This window comes from Salvelinus alpinus, chromosome 13 (genome assembly GCF_045679555.1).
Source record: "Salvelinus alpinus chromosome 13, SLU_Salpinus.1, whole genome shotgun sequence".
Classification (NCBI taxonomy): domain Eukaryota; kingdom Metazoa; phylum Chordata; class Actinopteri; order Salmoniformes; family Salmonidae; genus Salvelinus; species Salvelinus alpinus.
The window spans coordinates 20,379,595-20,403,305 of NC_092098.1; the positions used below are offsets into that span (position 1 = coordinate 20,379,595).

Consider the following 23,711-nt stretch of genomic DNA (forward strand, 5'->3'; position numbering starts at 1 on the left):
AACACTGCACCACTCAGGAGCCCTAATAAGAACTGGAAGAGCTGTAGAAATGAAGATATACCTTCCTACCGCTCACAAGACACTCAGACAGGATGTATGGGCCGGGGGATGACTTACCATCTGCCATTTTCTGTAGATCCTTCAGGATCCGTAGGTGATGAGCCAAGTCTGTGGCCAGGATGATGTCCCTCATCAGGTCAAGCATCCTCTGGTAGTCCTGGCAACCAAAAACACAACACAGAAACAGAGTCAAAATAGTACAAAACCAACTAGAAAAGAGGAATGTTCTTACATTGCCTTTGTCTTACTTTTCTGGAGAACTTCTCAAAGATATTGCAGCCCTGGGTGTTGAGGATGGCGATCGCCTGAGCAAAGTGGTGTCTCTGGAAATGAAAGCCAATAGTCAGTGGTGAGGCTGCAATTACATTTCATATCCACTAGAGGACAGCAAATACCCAGTGCGCAATCAACTCATGTTTTTACCTTTTACCTTTAAATGAAGGACGCACATAATACATTTCTGTTCATGAAACTTTGTGTTTACCTCCAGCACAGATCCCTCAGAACTATACAGGCCAGCCAACACAGATTTCTGGAGAAGAGAAGACAAAACAGATTGTTTTTGTAATGCATGCTTCTGTGGCAGTTTGTGTGACTCCAGTAAGCAAAATTATGTTTATTTGTTGGTCATTGATTCTATGGCTAAATTTAAAGGGAAACTCCGGCGCTTTTAACATTTGGGTTGTTATTAAGAAGTATTTAGTAATGTCTTACACAGTGTGTAGTATTGTGATTTCATGTCTATTGACTGTTTAATGATGAGCAAAATTGGAAATTGTTTCTCTGTGAAGTTTTCAAGTAGAATCTCTGAGATGACTAATAAAAGTTTTTATGGACAGCCATTTTCAGCTATCTATATAACTGATCTGCAGTTTTCTGATCATATTGGAACTGCCTGCTATATGTTGCTCTGGTTGTCTTAAAAACCTATATAATTATATTTATAGTCAGCTTCCTCCAATAAACTCCCATGACTCCATTTGGCAAAACCACTCCCACCATCACAGATAAAGTTGCAACTCCGGCCATTGCATCCTTTCCAAATAGCCTATATTTTTGTAGTGAATTACTTGTTAACGTCATACTTTTTATTAGTTCTACAGTGTGGTATTTGGCTGTTAATGTTGAAAATACTTTAGATGCAGCAAGGTTGGCTACTTTACTTAGCTAGCTAGCATTGCTAATGTTAGCATCAAAGATACAGGCTTCAATCATTAGAGACTAGGATTCTGTAGTGATTAGCCTGTAAATGTCATGATAGATGTTGTGTTCTAACAGGCCTACATGTTGTTTAAGAGAGTCACTAAGACTAAGCTTGGCTGTTATTGTTGCAAACACTATTATTTTGGGTGTAGCAGTCGGGCTAGCTAGCATGCAAGCTAACCATCAGATACAGTAACGTATTGTTAGCTTTTGTTTGCATCTAAATTTGAATGGTTCTTTATTGTAATGCAGTTGATTGGTGACAATACATAAACATATATTCAGCATGATATGCATGCAAGCATTATAATATGATTACAACACAAAAGTAATGTGAAATGCACTCATAATTTATGACATAAGCTTAAAGCCAATTTATGCTTGATCTGAAAATGTGATCTGGAGGCACCATATGATGTGAAGCAATTTCGGAGCCTCCGGGGGGTTGCGGAGGCCAAATTGAGCTCTGTACCACATCACCATGTACCTCCCAAATTTTGTAACAATTACATGATTGGTTGACAGTAGGTGGGGGCTGTATAAACACACATTCACTTCCTGACAACTTCCTTGATAACAAACATGGAACTTTGACCAAAGGCTATCAGAACAGGTTCACAAATAAAAAACATATTTATGATACCTTGTGTAAGGAATTTCAAAGACACAGAAATTTGTTTGAACTCCTGGAAAGAGATCGGGGAGGTAATAGATACAGTAAAGATCGGGGATACAGTAAAGAGGTCAATGGAATGCAGGCCGTGGGATAGAAGAACACTGGATTGGTGCACATTCAACCAATCTGATCTGTGGTTATTTGTCAAATCCGTCATAATTTATGTATTGTAACAGGCCCACAATGTGGTTTCTAAAATCTGATTATATTTGGCTGTTTTCACTGCATAACATTTAGAAGTTGTCCCTTTTCAGGTTTAGAAAAACAAACTCCAGTATACAGAAATCGAAAGTGGTAATCAAAGTCGTTTTTACCCGTAATGCAGTTGATTGATGATGATGACATCAATGTATTTGGGTTGACAGATTTGGACCTCAACATAGTGTGGAATACACATATAAACAATAGCCTAAATGTAGAATTGTTTTGCTGTGGAGCTATGAGGAGATTCGTGGTGGGGAAACGGTGGTCGTTTTACATCATGCTATCTTGGCTGAACTCCTGCACTGGGAAACGGACTCCAACATCTCAGAATAGGTCAAGTCTGGTCTTTTCGTTTAGCTAGTTGCTTGTAGCTGGATGGCTATAGAGATTAGCCCGGAATCACTAGGAGTGGTGCAGTGCAGAACAATTTATTGGCTGCGTATGAAGAGCTCTCTGAAGCGCAAGAAGTATGAATGCTTTGACTTCTGCGGAGGCCGCATCTCAGTAAATGCTGTACGGCCACTGCAGATGTTGGATTGACCATGCATAGCCCTTTAGTTTGGGCTTGCTAGCCAGCTAAGCTAACTGCAGACTGGGCAATGCATTGCATCCTGGGAGGTGAAATGCACCCCGGGAATTGTAGTATACTGTATATGAGGGCAATACAGAAGCTTAAAAAAATGACAAAAACAAGGAATCGTGCAGTATGACTAACAAAAACGATAAAACGTCAAAACGCGTATTACATCTTACAGTAGCGCATATACACTGAGTGTTCAAAACATTAAGAACACCTGCTCTTTCCATAACATAGACTGACCAGGTGAATCCAGGTGAAAGCTATGATCCCTTATTGATGTCACCTGTAAAATCCACTTCAATCAGTGTAGATGAAGGGGAGGAAACAGGTTGCGTTACAGGATTTGTAAGCCTTGAGACAATTGATGTGTACCATTCAGAGGGTGAATGGGCAAGACAAAATATTTAAGTGCCTTTGAATGGGGTATGGTAGTATGTGCCAGGCGCACCAGTTTGAGTGTGTCAAGACCTGTAACGCTGCTGGGTTTTTCACACTGAACAGTTTCCCATGTGTATCAAGAATGGTCCACCACCCGAAGGACATCCAGCCAACTTGACACAACTTTGGGTCCACATGGGCCAGCATCCCTGTGGAACACTTTCGACACCTTGTAGAGTCCATGCCCCGTCAAATTAAGGCAGTTCTGAGGGCAAAAGGGGGTGCAACTCAATATTAGGATGGTGTTCCTAATGTTTTGTACACTCAGTGTATACAGGTACTTACAGCATAATAGCTGGTTATAAAGTGGTGGAATTGTCCTTCAAACTGCAAATACATTCTCAATGAAGTAAGCATTATATCACAATAATAATGTTTAAATCAATTTAATATAGGAAAGAGGAGCCAACTGAAGAGTGCAACATATAATATTTATTATTGCTCCTATCTGTCACATGCACTTATGTTAAAACTGGCAGCGATGATGTTCAAAGTAGTCCAAGCTACAAAATAAACCAACAGACCACTTCAAATACAATAAAACTCTCATTTACGGTTACAGAATTTTTTTTGACTGTGATATGTTATTGTTTATCTACCTTAGTTGAATGCACTGACTGTAAGTCACTCTGGATAAGCACGTCTGATGAATTAACAAAATGTAAGTGTAGAAACAAACACTTGCTGGTCATGCTGGTGTCGTGTCTTTGCATGACACTGGATATTATTATAATGAGCTCAGTCCCCAAATAAGTACAAATTTGGTCGGTCCGGACCAGACCAAATCTGAACAAATCCTAGACATGTAGGCTATGTTTCACAAGTTGAACAGCATAGTACAGTACAGAAGAGTACAGTAGAGTACGGTACAGTGCAGTGCAGTTTAATTCAGTAGAATAGAGTACAGCAGAGTACAGTTTAGTAGAGTAGAGTACATTAGAGTAATGTAGGGTACAATACACTACATTATACTGTACTATACTGTGCTGTACTCTACTGTACTGAGCTATACTTTACTTTTCCTTACTTTACTGTACTGTACTCTACTGTGCTCTACTGTACTGTGCCGTCCTAACTTGTGAAACATAGATGTCAATGATTGGTTCAGATTTGGTCCAGACCAGAGCAAATCTATGTTTGGGCCAAATATAGGCCAGTTCGGACTGAACGTGTCCGGATGATGAAATGAAGGCTAGTCCGGACCAGAAGAAATCTGAACCAAACATAGACGTCTATGATCTACTTTGGTGGACGTTGAAATCAAGGCTTGTCGGGACCGCACCAAAAAAATACAAAATAAAGACGGTTGGTCCAGACAGGACCAAAAAAAGACATCCAAAAGATGTCGGCGTCAAACTGTGCTTAGTGGGCTATAGAACAGCTACATATAACATAGGAGTCTGTGTGTTTGTGGTATGTGGGATCTTACCGATGCCACCTGGAAGGAGTTGTTGGTCCCTCTGTGGTCCAAGTCATGACACATGCAGGACACAAAAAGAGCAAACATCTCGATGTCCCTGAAAGAGGACGATGCAGTGTGAGTTGAAGTGTTCATGAGGGTGTTTCACTTTACCGTAACAACGTTTTTAAATGCATTTCTCTGTGTGTTCTTACTCTAGGTAGTTGGAGAGCTCCAGGTTCTTGCAGAGGAGGTAGCAGAAATGAGAGACTGAGAACGCGTGCATCCAGTTGTGATATGGGGGATCCCTGTAGCCTCTCTTCACCATCAGACAGAACCTGGCCAGCGTGTGCATGTTGATCTTGTAGGTGTTTATGAAGCCCATGTCCTCAAACATGCTGATCACGGCCTAGGAACAGGAGGTATAATCGAGAGACATGAGAAAACAGAAATAATACACACTACCAGTGTCTTTCTCCAAGAGTGTGTGTTGATTGTCTCACTGTGGGTGTGCTGTCGTCTGACAGGGAGCGAGGTGTATAGGTGAAGCTGGAGAAGCTGGGGTGTATTTCTCCTACAGCCTGGATGCCCACAGTCAGTAGCCGGGTGACTTCCTCGTCTGACACCTGAGAGACAGGGTCAAAGGTCAGGAAATGAACTGCCAAATATAACAAAATGGCTGGATCTGCATTCATAGATTTAAGAGACAAGTTGAATAGGTTGAAGAAGAGCTCTGATTGGATGCTTTACCATCATGTGGTACTTCATCATCTCATTGGCCAGCTGACTCCTAAACTGTGCTTCATCGACCCTCTTATACAGGAGGGACTGAGGAGGAACAGAAAGCACAGGAGTCATTCAACATGATGACAATATTGTTGATGACAAATTAGTGTTAAACAATTTATCAATATCCACACTAAGAACGATAACTTTAACTTTTTGGTATTTATTATTGTTCTAATTCAAGTGAACAGGAGCGTTCACAGTACAACGACAACTACAAAAAGAGTGGGGAACGATTACAAGAGCTATCGTTTGGATCACTTTCAGAGCGATTTATTTTCCATATCCCTCTGATGATAAAAAATTTACAACCAATCGAAAAAGCATTCTATTGAAGTATTCTTGGTTCTAGGTGCGCGAGGCTGCTCGGCGAAGAGAGACGGCTGAGTGCATGGTAAGCTTGCCTGAATAACTGGGCATGTGTGAGCATATGCCCACATTAATTATAGGACAACTTGGGAGAATGATGATCCACGACAAACAGCGCATGAGAAGGCCATATTTAAAAAACATTTATCATATTTTACAATACATTCTTACAAAATACACACTATGACTGGCCTGCTAATATGCCTTTCTGGACTTTGTAAATGTCACGCCCTGACCATAGAGAGACTTTTTATTTCTCTATTTGGTTAGGTCGGGGTGTGATTTGGGTGGGCATTCTAGTTTTTCTATTTCTTTGTTGGCCGGGTATGGTTCCCAATCAGAGGCAGCTGTCTATCGTTGTCTCTGATTGGGGATCATACTTAGGCAGCCTTTTTTCCAACTTTAGTTTGTGGGATCTTGTTTTTGGTTAGTTGCTGTGTTAGCGCTACAAAACTTTACGTGTTGTTTATTCTTTCTTGTTTTTGGTGTTCATTTAATAAATGTATGATGTACGCCTACCACGCTGCACCTTGGTCCAATCCATCTCTAAACGAACGTGACAGAAGATCCCACCTCAAACGGACCAAGCAGCATGGCCAGGAGGAGCAGACATCCTGGACATGGGAGGATATCCTGGACGTGGGAGGAGATCCAGGCCGGAAGGGATCGCCTTCCATGGGAGCAGACGGAGGCAGCGAGGGAGGAACAACGACGACACCGGGGTTCGCGACCACGAAGGAAGCCTGAGAGGCAGCCCCAAAAACATTTTTGGGGGGACCACACGGGGTGGTTGGCGGGACCACACGGGGTGGTTGGCGGAGCCAGGTTTCAGACCAGAGCCAACTCCCCGCACTCGCTTTAAGGAGCGTGTGACCGTTCAGGCACCATGTTATGCGGTGATACGCACTGTGTTTCCAGTGCGCATTCACAGCCCGGTGCGCTCGGTGCCAGCTCCCCGCACTTGCCGTGCGAAAATGAGCATCCAGCCAGGACGGATTGTGCCAGCTCTACGCTCCAGACCTCCAGTACGCCTCCACGGCCCAGTATATCCTGTGCCGGCCATACGTACTGTGTCTCCAGTGCGCCTTCACAGCCCAGTGCGTCCTGTGCCAGCGCCACGCACTTGCCGGGCTAAAGTGAGCATCCAGCCAGGACGGGTTGTGCCAGCTCTACGCTCCAGACCTCCAGTGCGCCTCCACGGTCCAGTATATCCTGTGCCAGCTCCATGCACCCGGCCTCCAGTGCGTGTCTCCAGCCTGGTACGTTTTGTGCCTGCTCCACGCACGAAGCCTCCAGTGATAATCCATGGCCCGAAGCCTCCAGTGGTGATCCATGGCCCGAAGCCTCCAGTGATGATCCATGGCCCAAAGCCTCCAGTGATAATCCATGTCCCGAAGCCTCCAGTGACGATCCAAGGTCCGGAGTCTCCAGCGACGGTCTGCAGTCCAGAGTCTCCAGCGACGGTCTGCAGTCCAGAGTCTCCAGCGACAGTCGGGAGTCCAGAGCCTCCAGCGACAGTCGGGAGTCCAGAGCCTCCAGCGACGGTCGGCAGTCCAGAGCCTCCAGCGACGGTCTGCGGTCCAGAGTCTCCAGCGACGGTCTGCAGTCCAGAGTCTCCAGCGACAGTCGGGAGTCCAGAGCCTCCAGCGACGGTCGGCAGTCCAGAGCCTCCAGCGACGGTCTGCGGTCCAGAGCCTTCAGTGACAGTCTGCAATCTAGAGCCTCCAGCGGGGGTTCCCAGTCCAGAGCCTCCTGCGAGGGTTCCCAGTCCGGAGCCTCCGGCGACGATCTACAGTCCGGAGTCCCAGGTGACGATCTACGGTCCGGTTCCACGGAAGCGGAGGGATCAGCGAGCGGAGCGGGGTCTACGTCCCGAACCGGAGCCGTCACCGAGGCTAGATGCTATTTCTTTGTTGGCCGGGTATGGTTCCCAATCAGAGGCAGCTGTTTATCTTTGTCTCTGATTGGGGATCATACATAGGCAGCCTTTTCCACCTTTAGTTTGTGGGATCTTGTTTTTGGTTAGTTGCTGTGTTACCGCTACAAAACTTTACATGTCGTTTATTTTTTCTTGTTTTTGGTGTTCATTTAATAAATTTATGATGTACACCTACCACGCTGCACCTTGGTCCAATCCATCTCTAAACGAACGTGAAAGTAAACTGTTGAGAATAGACCAATAACTAATCGAAAGGGTTGCATAATCAATGACATGATGTAAAAGATGTGCAGGCTAAACGGCGTTTGTTGTTGAATTACTACATTTAAATATGAGTTTCAATATTACATGTACACCACCATTCAAAAGAGTCACATACAAATTTCCTTGTTTTGGAAAGAAACGCTGTTTTTTTGTCCATTAAAATAACATAAAATGTATCAGAATTACAGTGTAGACATTGTTAATGTTGTAAATGACTATTGTAGCTCGAAACGGCTGATTTTTAATGGAAGATCTACATAGGCGTACAGAGGCCCATTATCAGCAACCATCACTCCTGTGTTCCAATGGCACGTTGTGTTAGCTAATCCAAGTTTATAATTTTAAAAGGCTAATTGATCATTAGAAAACCCTTTTGCAATTATGTTAGCACAGCTGAAAACTGGTGTTCTGATTAAAAAAGCAATAAAATTGGCCTTCTTTAGACTAATTGAGTATCTGGAGCATCAGCATTTGTGGGTTCGATTACAGGCTCAAAATGGCCAGACACAAATAACTTTCTTCTGCTACTCGTCAGTCTATTCTTGTTCTGAGAAATGAAGGCTATTCCATGCGAGAAATTGCCAAGAAACTGAAAATCTTGTACAACGCTGCATACTACTCCCTTCACAGAACAGCACAAACTGGCCCTAACCAGAATAGAAAGAGGAGTGGGAGGCCCCGGTGCACAACTGAGCAAGAGGACAAGTATGTTAGAGTGTCTAGTTTGAGAAACAGACGCCTCACAAGTCCTCAACTGGCAGCTTAATTAAATATTACCGCAAAACACCAGTCTCAATGTCAACAGTGAAGAGGCGACTCCGGGATGCTGGCCTTCTTCTTCATGCTTCTAGGCAGAGTTGCAAAGAAAAAGCCATATCTCTGTCCAGTGTCTGTGTTCTTTTGCCCATCTTAATCTTTTATTTTTATTGGCCAGTCTGAGATATGGACAAAATAATTGCTTTTCTTTCAAAAACAAGGACATTTCTAAGTGACCCCAAACTTTTGAACGGTAGTGTACATTGAAGCACTGAATGGTCTTGTGTTACTACCTTATTACAAGGCCTACAGCGTGCAGTAGTATGCGTTAATCAGCTGATCCACAGGTGTACTGTAGAACGATTAACGGTCCGCTGGTGTGGATGCTCAAAATATAGTTATGTATAATTTATCTTTATAATTATTGTCCTTGGTGTGGATGGCCCTTTACTCTATACAAAGAAACATTATGTCAGGTAATAATCAGTTATAAGGTCAATAGGATAAGCAAATGGGATGCCTGTGCACTCACATGAGCGATGCTGATGCCACAGTATATGGAGAAAGCTGTGGCCAAGTCCTCATCCAGGCGGGTGAACCATGGTCCATTAGTCTTGTTGACCAGCTCAGCCACGCCAATCACTTCTGAACAGAGAGAGAGAGAAAGAGAGAGAGATAGATGAGCGATATACAATTATCAGTAGATAGATCAGAAATAGGGAGATGGGGAAATGGAGAGAGAAAGAAAGATAAACGGGCAGAAAAAAAGAGAGACGGAGAGACAGACCTCCATGTTCGTCCTTTATGGGGAAGCAGAGGATGTTGCGTGTTCTGAAGCCTGTGCTGTCGTCCACGGCGCGGTAGAAGAGAGGATGGGAGTAGGCATCTGTGATGTTGAGGATCTTCCCTGTGGTGGCCACATGGCCTGCTATGCCCTGGTCAGCAGGGATACGCAGCTCTGTCTGAGATGACAAGAAAGAGGCCATTACACTATGGAAATAACAGTCATATACAATACCATTTTGTCTAAGATAAATCTGTGGATTAGAGATTTGGTGGGAGTGAGTTTCGGATGATGACCCACCTCCTCATCGATAACCACTCCTCCATTAAACACCTTGGCAACCAGTTCATGACTGACACTGTCCAACAGGAACACAGAACAACTGGAGGAGAGATAGAAGGGTCATATTAATCAATGTTACTAACGCTTTTGTTACCATCCTTGTCGTAGCCTTATGGTAATACAGTACTTACATTTCTGCACTGGTGAGACTCCTGGCTTCTGCAATAATCTCTTTCAGCAGGACTGATACATCATCTGGAGACAGAAATAAATAACCGCTATTATAACAACTGACATTGTGCCACTAAAAATAGGTTAAGTATAATACTCACCCAAATGTGTGAAGAGGTTTTTGGCGACCTGAAGCAGTGCCTATATGAACCCAAACAGACACAGGTAACAGTTGAGAAGACCAGAAGTGTATTTGTGCGTTAGCTAAAGATTCACACCAGGTTAGGGATTGTTATAGGCAAAGGTCAGTCGAGCAAGGCTAGCACAGTACAGTATTGGCTCAGTGGTCAATGAATGCAGTCAGGTAGCGTCTCCTTACCTGACATTCATACTTCAGTCTCTGTTCCTTCTGGAAGGCCAGTGTGCTGGTCAGTACTGAGGATGTGTAGCGGAAACAGTGCTGCACTATGTGTTCATCCACCTCTGTGTGTCTGAAGGATGACAAACACACACACACACACACACACACTATTTTACAGTAAGACACACACAGATGCAGCTATCCATGCACACAGGCATACACTCACAGGCAGCAGTATGCATGCTTACGCTAACACACATAGATATATACCTGTCTGCTCCTTTTTTGTTGAAGGCACAGGCGAGGGCCACAACCTTGGTGGTGGCCCGACACTCAACAGGAACACACAGCATAGAGAGAACTTCAAATCCCAGAGTGCTGTTCAGCTGCTGGTGTTCCTCCTACAGTATCAGCCCAGAGAAGATGGGAAAGGGGCAGAGATGTAGAGAACACAAGCATCAAAGAAATCCAAACCTACTACTTACTGTAAGACTTCAAAACACCACAATACTGATCAGGAACATTTCAGTGTTCTTACTGGAGTGACGTCTTGCAGGGAGGTGCTCTTCCTCTTCTCCACAGCCTGACCAAGGTGGCCAAACGTCAGCTGGACCCCAGACAGATAGACAGGGTCAGGCTGAGTAAGGGGCAGCAGCAGGGGCACAGGTGGTAATGTCAGAGGGGAAGAAGGGCTGTGTTGTGTAACTTACTGGGAAACTGATCTCTGCCTTCAGAACCTTGTCTCCAACTACCTGAGGAATAACAAAGACATCCAACAAATTTGTTTTTGTTTGTTTATTTTTGCAACTTTTGCTTCATTTTAGAATATTGAATAGTGTGTGTGTATGTGTACCTGACAGAACAGCTGTTGGTTATCCTCTGATACCAGAAGTAAACAGCAGCACAATGATTGAGTCTGCTCCTCCAGCTGTGAAAACAACAAACAATCAAACAATCAACCAGCTCTGATAATTCACAGTTTATTTTTGTGTGTAGACTCACATAACGAATTACTTTCAGTTGGAGAGAGGCAGCGTCCAGGTCATACAACTCTCCTATAGTAAGAAAGTGAAAGAATCAACATGAAGTCATGACTTTATATTATTTTATAATATATTCTTATCTACCATTATCCAATACTCAGCATTAATGTATCTACATTGGCAAGAAAAAGTATGTGAACCCTTTGGAATTACCTGGATTTCTGCATAAATTGGTCATCAAATTTGATCTGATCTTCATCTTAGTCACAACAATAGACAAACACAGTGTGCTTAAACTAATAACACACACATTATTGTATTTTTCTTGTCTATATTGAATACATAATTTAAACATTCACAGTGTAGGTTGGGAAAAGTATGTGAACCCCTAGGCTAATGACTTTTCCAAAAGCTAATTGGAGTCAGGAGTCAGCTAACCTGGAGTCCAATCAATGAGACGAGATTGAAGATGTTGGTTAGAGCTGCCCTGCCCTATAAAAAACACTCACAAAATTTGAGTTTTCTATTCCCAAGAATAGAATAGCCTGATGTGAACCATGCCTCAAACAAAAGAGATCTCAGAAGACCTAAGATTAAGAATTGTTTTTGAATAAAGCTGGAAAGGGTTACAAAAGTATCTCTAAAAGCCTTTATGTTCATCAGTCCACGGTAAGACAAGTTGTCTATAAATGGAGAAAGTTCAGCACTGTTGCTACTCTCCCTAGGAGTGGCCGTCCTGCAAAGATGACTGCAAAAGCACAGTGCAGAATGCTCAATGAGGTTAAGAAGAATCCTGGAGTGTCAGCTATAGACTTACAGAAATCTCTTGAACATGCTAACATCTCTGTTGATGAGTCTACGATACGTAAAACAGTAAACAGGAATAGTGTTCATGGGAGGACACCACGGAAGAATCCACTGCTGTCCAAAAAAAACATTCCTGCTCTTCTGAAGTTCGGAAAGAGCACCTAGATGTTCCACAGCGCTTCTGGCAAAATATTCTGTGGACAGATTAAACTAAAGTTGAGTTGTTTGGAAGGAACACACAACACTATGTGTGGAGAAAATAAGGCACAGCACACCAACATCAAAACCTCATCCCAACTGTAAAGTATGATGGCGGGAGCATCATGGTTTGGGGCTGCCACAGGGCCTGGACAGCTTGCTATCATCGAAGGAAAAATGAATTCACAAGTTTATCAAGACATTTTGCAGGAGAATGTAAGGCTATCTGTCCGCCAATTGAAGCTCAACAGAAGTTGGGTGATGCAACAGGACAGTGGCCCAAAACACAGAAGTAAATCAACAACAGAATGGCTTCAACAGAAGACAATATGCCTTCTGGAGTGGCTCAGTCAGAGTCCTGACCTCAACACGATTTAAATTGCTGTGGCATGACCTCGAGAGCTGTTCACACCAGACATCCTAAGAATATTGCTGAACTGAAACAGTTTTGTAATGATGAATGGTCCAAAATTACTCCTGACCGTTGTGCAGGTCTGATCTGCAACTACAGAAAATGTTTAGTTGAGGTTAGTGCTGCCAAAGGAGGGTCCACCCTACACTGTGAATGTTTACACGGTGTGTTCAATAAAGACATGAAAACGTATAATTGTTTGTGTGTTATTAGTTTAAGCAGACTGTGTTTGTCTATTTTTGTGACTTAGATGAAGATCAGATCAAATTTTATGACCAATTTATGCAGATATACAGGTAATTCCAAATGGTTCACATACTTTTTCTTGCCACTGTATAGACAACAAAATACAGGTGCATGTCTCCCATCCCACTATCATACCGCAAAGCCTCAGGATCTGATGATCCAGTGCACTGTAGTCCACATCAGGTGTTGTCCTCCTGTTCAGGGATAGACATGGTGTCCTGTTGACCTCTGACCCCTGGGTGAGCCTTTGGCCCTGCAAAGCCTGGACTTTCTTACAGGCTATGGTGACCTGTGAGGGACAATCAGAGTTATACCAGCAAATGTCAGCTACATTCAGAGCAGGCCTGCTGTCCCCGAATGTGATCCCATGAAAGGACCAGTGGGTCTGGAGAAGGCATTTCAGACTCACATGTTTCTCCAGGACATCAAGGCTTTGTTCCTGAGCTATAGTGGGCAGTGTACAGCAAACCTTTTAGAATAGAGAAGACACAGAGTTTTTAGAAAGTATTATCTTTCACACTGTAAGGCAGAGAGGTGAGAGGGTTCAGTGGAGCATGCTCACCAGGAGGAGGGCGGTAGCTACGCCTTGGTCCCGGTCCAGAATTGGAATGATCAACACTGGGGTGGAGGTGGAGAAGATGGAGAGAAAATTATAGAAAATGAGAGGGTGGAGAGGAGGGAAGTATTAGCCTGGAGGAGGACTGTGCACTGTTTTGAACTCTCTCAAATCGTTTCAAGTATATTTGCTGTTGTTCACGCTGCAACCCACACAGATACTCATACTGGGAGGTAGGCAGCCTAGAGGTTAGAGCATTGAACCAGTAACAGAACGCTTGCTAGTTCAAATCCCCAAGCCGACAATGTGAACAAATCTGTAGATGTGCCCTTTAGCAAGGCACTTAACCCTAATTGCTCCAGGGTCACCCTCTCAGAGAGTCTCTCAGGTAGATTTGGGATATGCAAAAAACATATTTTAAATTTACACGTGTGAAATAGGACAATTATAAGCACCCACCAAATTATTATGACAGATAGACAAAAACAAACACACACCTCTTTTGTCCTGCTGCAGTGGTTCTGTTAGTCTCTCTCTCTGTTGCTCCTGCAGCTCTGAGGAAGGAAGACCCTCACACTGTACTCTCCTCTGCTGGACAACCACATCCCTGAGAGAGACAAAGATTTTATTGATTGGTCACACTTTATTTGGATAGTCCGGATTTTCCATCTATAGATGCCCTACAGATGGTCATACTATCAGCAAACTATCTGTTGATGAGCAACTGCTTGATAATGTTACGGTTAGGTTTAGAATAAGTGTTACGGTAAGGGTTAAGTTTAGGTTTAGGATATGGGTGAAGGTTAGGATTAGAGCTAGGGTTAGGGTAAGTAGATAGCTCGTTGAAATGTTATTGATAGTCAAATAAAGTATTGCCAATTGATTTAAAGGGTAGGAAGCATGAGTTTTTACTCACCAAAGTAACAACACAGAGTGGTCAAAGACTTAGTAACTTAGTTGTAGTCACGATCTGGTTACCTATAACTACGTTTTTACATATTTATTAACTTATTTCTGGATATCTTCAGAACTACCCACAACGCACTATTTCTCAACGTCATATGGAGAACCGGTGCTACCTAGCTAGTTCCATCTGGCTAACGTTAGCTACTAGCCATGCTAGCATGTAATTACATTCCAAACCAAGTGTTGGGGCTAGTGAGCTGCTATGTACATCCACGCAGAAGAAAACATATAAATAATGCAAAAAACGGCATCTACTCTTCTCCTGTGCGTTTGGTAGTAGTAGTCGAGTGAGCAAGTAAGTGTTATAGGTTTTTCCTTTGTCCGTAGCTAGTGTTCGTTTTCATTTCAGACCCAACAGCTTTTTTTAAAGTGCAACCCAACAGGGTTTTTAGAAGCTAAATATTCCAAGTAGGTGTGTTGTTGCTGGGTGCAGTAATGCCCACAAGGACAAGGTTATGACTCATTTGTGGCCCAAAAACAAGAAGCTAGCTTTGAAGTGGGACTAGTTTGTCCGGTTGAAGCGAGCGTATTGGAGTAAGGGAACCGGGGGCATGTCTACTGTATGTTGTACTTATTTCACCCCAGAGGATTTCGATGGCTATAACCAGTGGAAGACAGGATTCGGTAATGAGACTCCGACTGAAACCAGGTGCTGCGCCGAGCGTGAATGTGAAGCCTGCAACCTGTTTCCTACCGACCTTCAGCAGTGATGGAGATAAACCGGGTAAGTTCATTGTGGTAAACCTCTAATATAGGTTATCTAGCTTGTCAACTTGTGACTGTGTTCCAAAAACATGTTGACACATTGCTGGGATTGAGACATGGGAGCCAGCTTGCCTAGTTAAATAACTTCAGCTAAAGTTATTTTTGACGATGGTTCTGTTGGTCAATGTCATTTCATTGGATTCCAAAAAATTGTCCCCTGAAAGTTGAGCGCCAAAAATTGTCCACCAAATTTGGTCAATATCATTGCATTGCATACCAAAAGTTGTCCGCCAAAAGTAGAGCACCTAAAATGTTCTGCCAAAATTGTCTGCCAAATTAGTATACCAAAAGTTGGCTGGCTATCTAGGTCAATTGGTAAGCTAGCTAGCTAATTCACTTTTAGCCAGTTAGGTAACAACCAAAGCCATCTAGATAATATAACATTTTATTAGAGATATTTCCTATATTATAGAATATTGCTTGTATGTCATAAATGACAGGGAGTCTTTATAAAAAGACACCATGCGTTTGGCTGATATATTACATTACAAACAATGTCCCTAGAGGGAAAATGAAGACTAAATTATGACTGTCTGAAGTACAGGTCAACTGGGCACCACATCAGCCTGTTACCTGAGTTTCCCCTCCTTCTGTAGCTCATGAGGTGGTTCTTCACACCACAAGCATCCTGTCTCTGCATCTAATAGATAGACGTATACACTGTCCTATAAGAGAGAGGGGGGGAAGGCAGCCTGTTAATGAGGGGGTTAAAAACCACATGCACTCCCCTCCATATGTATTTTTGGACAGTAAAGCTAAAAACTCCGGTATTCTCATTCAAGATATAATGTTTCATATTAGACGACAGTAAAGAACGTCAGATTTTGTTTCAGGGTATGTTCATACATATCTGTTTTGAAAGCACTTTCTGTTTCTAGTCCCCCCATTTCAGGAAGTCTACAATTATTTGGACAAATTCACTTATAGTGTATTACATTTAGTCAAAAGTTTGTATTTAGTCCCATATTCCTTGCATGCAATGACTACATCAAGCTTGTGACTCTACAAACTTGTTGGATGCATTTGTGGTTTGTTTTGTTTGTATTTTGGGTTACGTTTTGCCCAATAGGAACTGCATGATGAATAATGTCTTGTGCCATTTTGTAGTCACTTTTATTGTGAGTAAGAATCGAATGTGTTTCTGAACACTTCTACATTCATGTGTATGCTACCATGAGTATGGATAATCACGAATGGGTTGTCAATAATGATGAGTGAGAAAAATGTTACAGAGGCACAAATATTATACCCCCCAAAAATGCTAACCTACCATGTTAGTGGTAATGGTGAGAGGTTAGCATATCTTGGGGGTATGATAAAATATACTAACCTACCATGTTAGTGGTAATGGTGAGAGGTTAGCATATCTTGGGGGTATGATAAAATATACTAACCTACCCTGTTAGTGGTAATGGTGAGAGGTTAGCATGTTTTGGGGGTATGATATAAAATGCTAACCTACCCTGTTAATGGTAATGGTGAGAGGTTGGCATGTCTTGGGGGTATGATATAAAATGCTAACCTACCCTGTTAGTGGTAATGGTGAGAGGTTAGCTTGTAACATTCTGACTCATCATTATTCACTGTTCATTCTTAATTCTTCTTAATCATGGCATTATCATGATTCATTTAGTGTTCAGAAACATCTTATCTACTCACTTAGAAAAAAAAATACTCCGGTCATCATTCACCGTTCAGTTCCTATTGGGCAAAACATAATCCAAAACAAATGCATCCAACAAGTTTGTAGAGTCACAAGCTTGATGTAGTCATTGTGTGCAAGGAATATGGGACTAAATACTAAAGTTTTGACTACTTTAATACCCTGTAAGCACATTTTTCCAAATACTTATGACATGGGTGGAGTAGATACTGTACTTAAAGTACTTTCCTTTCTAAACAGTGAAACAGATATATGAACATACCCTGAAATAAAGGTGACATTCTGTACTGTTGTCTGATATTAAACATTTTATCTAAATTCCAAAATGTTGGTGTATAGAGCCAAAATAAAATAAAAATAGCTTCACCGTCCAAATACATATGGAGGGCAGTGTATGTATGCTTTAAGCAGGAGAAAATATGGTTGGAATATTTCTGACATTTTCTTCATTACTTGGTCAAACATGTAGAAGTGGATGGTATTTGGCCTGTTTTGTGTCATTCACTTGGTTTCCTGTTTCTCTGTAAGCCCTACCCCAGGGAGAATACAGTATGTTGGTGAGTAGGATGGAGACAGACTTTGGATATAAAACATGACGGAGACAGTAGAAACACACCACTTCAGAAAGGACAGCCTGGAGAGCCGTTCTGATGGCATCCCGCAGGGAAGAGGAGTCTGTGACTGAGGCCAGTCGGAGCAATGCATCCTGGGAAATAAAGTAAAGGGAAATAATCATTTATCATGGTGACTTTGATGCAAAGATACACAGAGGAGAAGGAGCAGGAATGGGCTCTGGATGTTACTCACACAGAACTGCCTCTCCAGTATCTCATATTCACTGGAGACACATGCACTGTAGAATACAGCCAGACCGACCGGTGCCACATACAACACACTCACTATTACAGCAATCAATGCTAAATATTAGGATATCTCTCAAAGGATGTAGCCGGGTCAATTCTCTAACTGTCAAACTGTTACTGGCAACCAAGCCCCTTCAGTGTCATAAATGTAAAAGATTTGGTCATGTGTCAAGGGAAGAATATTGTATGCCAGATGAAGGGAAATGCTGCAACTGTGGAGGTGAACATGAGCTTAAATTCTTTGAGTGCCTTGTTAGGGTGAGTGAGAATGAGGTGGCAAGGGTAAGGAGTGTCCAGCGTGTCTCCTATCCGGAGGCGGTGAGAAGATTGGAAGGAACGAGTGGCGGGGAAAAAGCAATGGTAGTAGAGCCACCAAGACCAGTGAAGGTTTCTCATAAACCGAGGGATAGTGAAATGATACATGTTAAAAAAGTGGACTTTGTATTATTTATTGCAGTGTTCATAATCTGTACAGCACAAGTGGAGAAGAAGTCGAAGTAAATAGGAATCATTGTGAATGCCGCTGAACATTTTTTGGGTCTTCAGGATTTCACAGCCGAGGCCGTGCAAGAAATCGTGTCCAAATCTAATTTATTGGTCACATACACGTGTTTAGCAGATGTATTGCGGGTGTAGCAAAATGCTTGGGCTTCTAGCTCCAACAATGCAGTAACATCTACAACTAATGTCTAACAGTTTTCAAACAAATACCCAAAATACACATAAATCTAAGTAAGGAATGGATTAAGAATATATATACATATACTGTATGTCAGAGCGGCATTGGACTAAGATAAATTGGCATAGTATAGAATACATATGAGATGAGTAATGCAAGATAAAAATACATTATTAAAGTGGCTAGTGTTTCATTTCCTTAAAGTGGTCAGTGATTCCTAATCTATGTCTATAGGCAGCAGCCTCTGATGTGCTGGAGATGTCTGTTTAACAGTCAGTGGTGTAGTATAGAATACAATAGAGTATATAGATATGAAATGGGTGATGCAATATGTAAACACAATTTAAAAGTGACTAAGATACCGTAGAATAGTGTGGAGTGCAGTTTATACATATGAGATGAGAAATACTAGATATGGAAACATTATTATAGTGGCTAGTGATCCATTTCTAAAGTGTCCAGTGATTCCTAATCTATGTCTATAGGCAGCCGCCTCTGATGTGCTAGTGATGGCTGTTTAGCAGTCTGACAGCCTTGAGATAGAAGCTGTTTTTCAGTCTCTCGATCCCAGCTTTGATGCACCTGTACTGACCTCGCCTTCTGGATGATAGAGGGGTGAACAGGCAGTGGCTCGGGTGGTTGTTGTCCTTGAGGATCTTTTTGGCCTTCCTATGGCATCGGGTGCTGTAGGTGTCCAGGAGGGCGGGAAGTTTGCCCCCGGTGAGCCTTGCAGTTGCTTGCGGTGCAGTTGCTGTACCAGGCTGTGATACAGCCCGACAGGATGCTCTCAATTGTGCCTCTGTAAAAGTTAGTGAGGGTTTTAGGTGCTAAGCCAAATTTCTTTAGCCTCCTGAGGTTGAAGAGGCTTTTGCACCTTTTGCGCCTTCTTCCCCACACTGTCTGTGTGGGTGGACCATTTCAGGTTGTCGGTGATGTGTACGCCGAGGAACTTGAAGATTTCCACCTTCTCCACTGCAGTCCCATCGATGTGGATAGGGGGGTGCCCCCTCTGCTGTTTCCTGAAGTCCATGATCATCTCCTTAGTTTTGTTGACGTTGAATGAGAGGTTATTTTCCTGGCACCACACTCCCAGAGCCCTCACCTCCTCCCTGTAGGCTGTCTCATCGTAGTTGGTAATCAAGCCTACTACTGTTGTGTCATCTGCAAACTTGATGATTGAGTTGGAGGCGTGCTTGGCCATGCTGTCATGGGTGAACAGGGAGTACAGGAGGGGGCTGAGCACGCACCCTTGTGGGGCCCCAGTGTTGAGGATCAGCGAGGAGGTGTTGTTTCCTACCTTTACCACCTGGGGGCGACCCGCCAGGAAGTCCAAGACCCAGTTGCACAGGGCGGGATTGAGACCCAGGGCCTTGAGCTTGATGATGAGCTTGGAGGGTACTATGGTGTTGAATGCTAAGCTATAGTCAATGAACAGCACTCTTACATCCCCCATAGTTAATGCCGTCTTTATTTTATTACTCATCGTTAATGCCGTCTTTATTTTATTACTCATCATTAATGCCGTTTGTGACTCATCGTTAATGCCGTCTTTTGTTTTCTTTGGTGTGCTTATCAATGCGCAAGCACCTTTTTTCCCCATGCCTATTGCTATGTTATCATTATTAAGTCATACAAAAGTGTTACATTATTTGAAGTTTAAAATGCATTCTGTCATGACTAAATGTGTAATGTGATACATTTTAACATTACTATTTTTTTACACACAAAAAACATTTAGTTAATAAAATATTTAATCAGTCGTCTTCCTCAAATTATATTTTATTTTATTTATCTAGGCAAGTCAGTTAAGAACAAATTCTTATTTACAATGACAGCCTAGGAACACTGGGTTTACTGCCTTGTTCGGGGACAGAACAACAGATTTTTACCTTGTCAGCTTGGGGAGTCGATCCACCAACCTTTTGGTTACTGGCTCAACGCTCTAACCACTAGGCTACCTGCCTCCCCCACGGGGATGATGATGCAATATTTGCAAGAGGGGGGGAATCTGATTTCATTGGTCCTCGGCTCAGGTGAGCCACTTTCGTAACACTGGTTATTCCGAGTTGAACTCAGAGTTGACCAAAATTACCTTGCTAATTCCTTAAACCTGCTTCATAGAACACTCCTCTGGAGTTTGCTAAACGGCGCAGGCACTTGGATTAGAACCGGGTGCTATGGTCAGATGAGACAAAAATAAAGCTCTTTGGCCACGCACACCAGTGGTGGGTTTGAAAGAAGGTTGCATATCAGAAAATAATCTCATATCTACTGTATAATATGGTGGTGGATCTTTGATGTTATGGGGCTGTTTTTCTCTTGTTAAGGTTAACGGCATGATGAACTATACCAAGTACCAGGACATTTTAGCCAAAAACCTGGTTGCCTCTATCAGGAGGCTGAAACTTGGTCGCAAGTGGATTTTCTAGCAAGACAATGACCCCAAGCACACAGCAAAATCCACCACGAAACCACAAAATCAACATGCAATAGCCATCTCAGTCTCCAGACTTGAACCCCATTGAAAACCTGTGATTTGAATTGCAGGGTGCAGTCTGTAAGCGCAGAATGAAGCATATCAAGGATCTGGAAAGACTCTATGTATGAATGGTCTAAGATCCCTCCCAATGTGTTCTTCAATCTCATAAAACATTATAGAAAAAGGTTAAGTGCTGCTATCCTCCCAAGGGGAGGATGCACAAAGTATTGAAAACGGGTGCCAATAATTTTGACATCTTTTTTAGATTTTATTTTTTTACTTTTGTATTAGTATAATATAATATAATTTTGTTTGAGCATACCATATAGCTCAGTATTTGTATTATTTGTCTTTTTTGCCATCTTTATGCCAATCATTTCTGTTGTGGCTGTATGTTCCCTTTCATTGCATTACCAAAGAACATGTGGCTTTATCCGTGCCTTCATAATTTTGCACAATTAAAATGGAAGCTGGTTTTAATATTCTTTTATAGCTATGTTTTTCAGTAATATCAACAACACTTTAATGTTCACACGCATAGGGAATGCACCTGGAGAGGGTTCCTGTTTTATAATGCATGATCATTTATTTATGAAGTTCATAAACTTGGACTTATATCAGCTCTCTGGGCCAGAAGAATATGGAACACCAAGAATGATTTAATATTTGTAGTGAAGTGATAATTCGTTTCAATCTTCCACATATACATACACACCACAGGAGGCTGCTGATGGGAGGAAGGCTCATAATAATGGCTGGAATGGAGTGAATGGAATGGTAGCAAACACATGGAAACTATGTGTTTGATGTGCTGGATACCATTCCATTAATTCCGTTCGAGCCAGTACTATGAGCCCGTCCTCCCCAATTAAGGTGCAACCAGCCACCTGTGGTACAAACATACTTGCCACACAGGAAACCTCCACTTGCCTTAGTCTAAGTTACAAACAGGTCTGGAGAAACAACTTCATCATACACAGTGATCATCCTTAATCCCAGAAACCAGACTTCATGACGGACCGCCCCCAGGTGGTGAGGGTAGGAAACAACATCTCCACCCCGCTGATCCTTAACCCTGGGGCCCCACAAGGGTGCGTTCTCAGCCCTCTCCTGTACTCCCTGTTCACCCATGACTGCATGGCCATGCACGTCTCCAACTCAATCATCAAGTTTGCAGACGACACTACAGTAGTAGGCTTGATTGCCAACAACAACGAGACGGCCTACAGGGAGGAGGTGAGGGCCCTCGGAGTGTGGTGTAGGAAAATAACCTCTCAATGTCAGCAAAACAAAAGAGATGATCGTGGACTTCAGGAAACAGCAGAGGGAGCACCCCCCCTATCCACATCGATGGGACAGCAGTGGAGAAGGTGGAAAGTTCCTCAGTACATATCACCGACAAACTACAATGGTCCACCCACACAGACAGCACCTCTTCAACCTCAGGAGGCTGAAAAAATGTGGCTTGTCACCAAAAGCCCTCACTAACTTTTACAGGTGCATAATTGAGAGCATCCTGTCAGGCTGTATCACCGCCTGGTGCGGCAACTGCACCGCCCACAACCTCAGGGCTCTCCAGAAGGTGGTACGGTCTGCACAACACATCAGCGGGGGCAAACTACCTGCCCTCCAGGACACCTACAACACCCGATGTCACAGGAAGGCAAAAAGATCATCAAGGACAATAACCACCCGAGCCACTGCCTGTTCACCCCACTTCCATCCAGAAGGCGAGGTCAGTACAGGTGCATCAAATCTGGGACAGAGAGATTGAAAAACAGCTTCTATCTCAAGGCGATCAGATTGTTAAACAGCCACCACTAGCACAGAGAAGCGGCTGCCTACCTAGACTTGATATCATTGGCCACTTTAATAAATGGAACACTAGTCACTTTATTAATGCCACTTTAAGAATGTTTACATATCTCGCATTACTCATCTCATATGTATATACTGTATCATTCACTATCTATTCTTTACTATCTATTGCATCTTAGCCACTCTGTCACTGCTCATCCATATATTTAATACTTACATTGTAATATATTCTCATCCCATTCCTTTACTAGAGTGTGTGTATTAGGTTTTGTTGTGGAATTGGTTAGATATTACCTGTTAGATACTGCTGCACTGTCGGATCTAGAAGCATAAGCATTTCGCTACACTCGCAGTAACGCCTACTAACCATGTGTATGTGTCACGCCCTGACCTTAGAGATCCTGTTTATGTGTCTATTTTGGTTTGGTCAGGGTGTGAGTTGGGGTGGGTATTCAATATTCTATTATTTGTATTTCTATGTTTTGGCCGGGTAGGGTTCTCAATCAGGGACAGCTGTCTATCGTTGTCTCTGATTGAGAACCATACTTAGGTAGCCCTTTTTCCCACCTGTCTTTGTGGGAAGTTGTCTATGTTGTTGGCACTATAGCCTTTAGCTTCACGGTTGTTTTCTCGTTTGTTGTTTTGTTGGCGTAATTTTTTTAAATAAAAGAAAATGTACGCTCACCACACTGCACCTTGGTCCTGTTCATTCAACAGCCGTGACAGTATGTGACCAATAAAAATTTTGAACAATTTTAAAAAGTGTATGGCGATTTGTTAGCTCAATTCGCTTAGCACATTTGCGAACTTAAAAGCTTTAACAAAGATGTGAAAACATGAAGCTGACAGAAATCACAGTTTGCATTAATGAAAGCATGTGCTAAACACTTGAAAACAACATGTACCAACTTACAGACATATCTTTCCAAGGCCAAAACAGGAGCAGATGGGAAAGATGAAATCTAAATAAGAACGATCTAAATGAAAATCATTTCATTTTTTTT

The 23,711-nt window shown here is 42.7% G+C and overlaps 1 protein-coding gene and 1 long non-coding RNA gene across 2 annotated transcripts in view; one reads left to right on the plus strand and one right to left on the minus strand.

Annotated features, from left to right (window-relative positions):
- LOC139537312 (cGMP-dependent 3',5'-cyclic phosphodiesterase-like) overlaps positions 1 to 23,711 on the minus strand; it is a 47,313-nt gene that overhangs the window by 2,639 nt on the left and 20,963 nt on the right. Inside the window, exons 2-25 of the mRNA XM_071338475.1 lie at positions 17,485 to 17,574; positions 15,779 to 15,870; positions 13,972 to 14,081; positions 13,481 to 13,536; positions 13,328 to 13,387; positions 13,054 to 13,207; positions 11,275 to 11,327; positions 11,126 to 11,200; positions 10,983 to 11,024; positions 10,811 to 10,879; positions 10,543 to 10,673; positions 10,291 to 10,402; positions 10,073 to 10,112; positions 9,932 to 9,995; positions 9,759 to 9,840; positions 9,462 to 9,636; positions 9,207 to 9,319; positions 5,311 to 5,388; positions 5,064 to 5,186; positions 4,776 to 4,969; positions 4,591 to 4,678; positions 545 to 592; positions 309 to 383; positions 118 to 217 (exon numbers count right to left, since the gene is read on the minus strand). Coding sequence (XP_071194576.1) covers positions 118 to 217; positions 309 to 383; positions 545 to 592; positions 4,591 to 4,678; positions 4,776 to 4,969; positions 5,064 to 5,186; positions 5,311 to 5,388; positions 9,207 to 9,319; positions 9,462 to 9,636; positions 9,759 to 9,840; positions 9,932 to 9,995; positions 10,073 to 10,112; positions 10,291 to 10,402; positions 10,543 to 10,673; positions 10,811 to 10,879; positions 10,983 to 11,024; positions 11,126 to 11,200; positions 11,275 to 11,327; positions 13,054 to 13,207; positions 13,328 to 13,387; positions 13,481 to 13,536; positions 13,972 to 14,081; positions 15,779 to 15,870; positions 17,485 to 17,574 — 2,224 coding nt within the window. The remainder of the gene's footprint in view (positions 1 to 117; positions 218 to 308; positions 384 to 544; positions 593 to 4,590; positions 4,679 to 4,775; positions 4,970 to 5,063; positions 5,187 to 5,310; positions 5,389 to 9,206; positions 9,320 to 9,461; positions 9,637 to 9,758; positions 9,841 to 9,931; positions 9,996 to 10,072; positions 10,113 to 10,290; positions 10,403 to 10,542; positions 10,674 to 10,810; positions 10,880 to 10,982; positions 11,025 to 11,125; positions 11,201 to 11,274; positions 11,328 to 13,053; positions 13,208 to 13,327; positions 13,388 to 13,480; positions 13,537 to 13,971; positions 14,082 to 15,778; positions 15,871 to 17,484; positions 17,575 to 23,711) is intronic.
- On the plus strand, positions 103 to 851 carry LOC139537313 (uncharacterized). Its single transcript, XR_011667503.1, has 3 exons — positions 103 to 211; positions 319 to 409; positions 556 to 851. It is a non-coding gene; the product is annotated as an uncharacterized lncRNA (long non-coding RNA).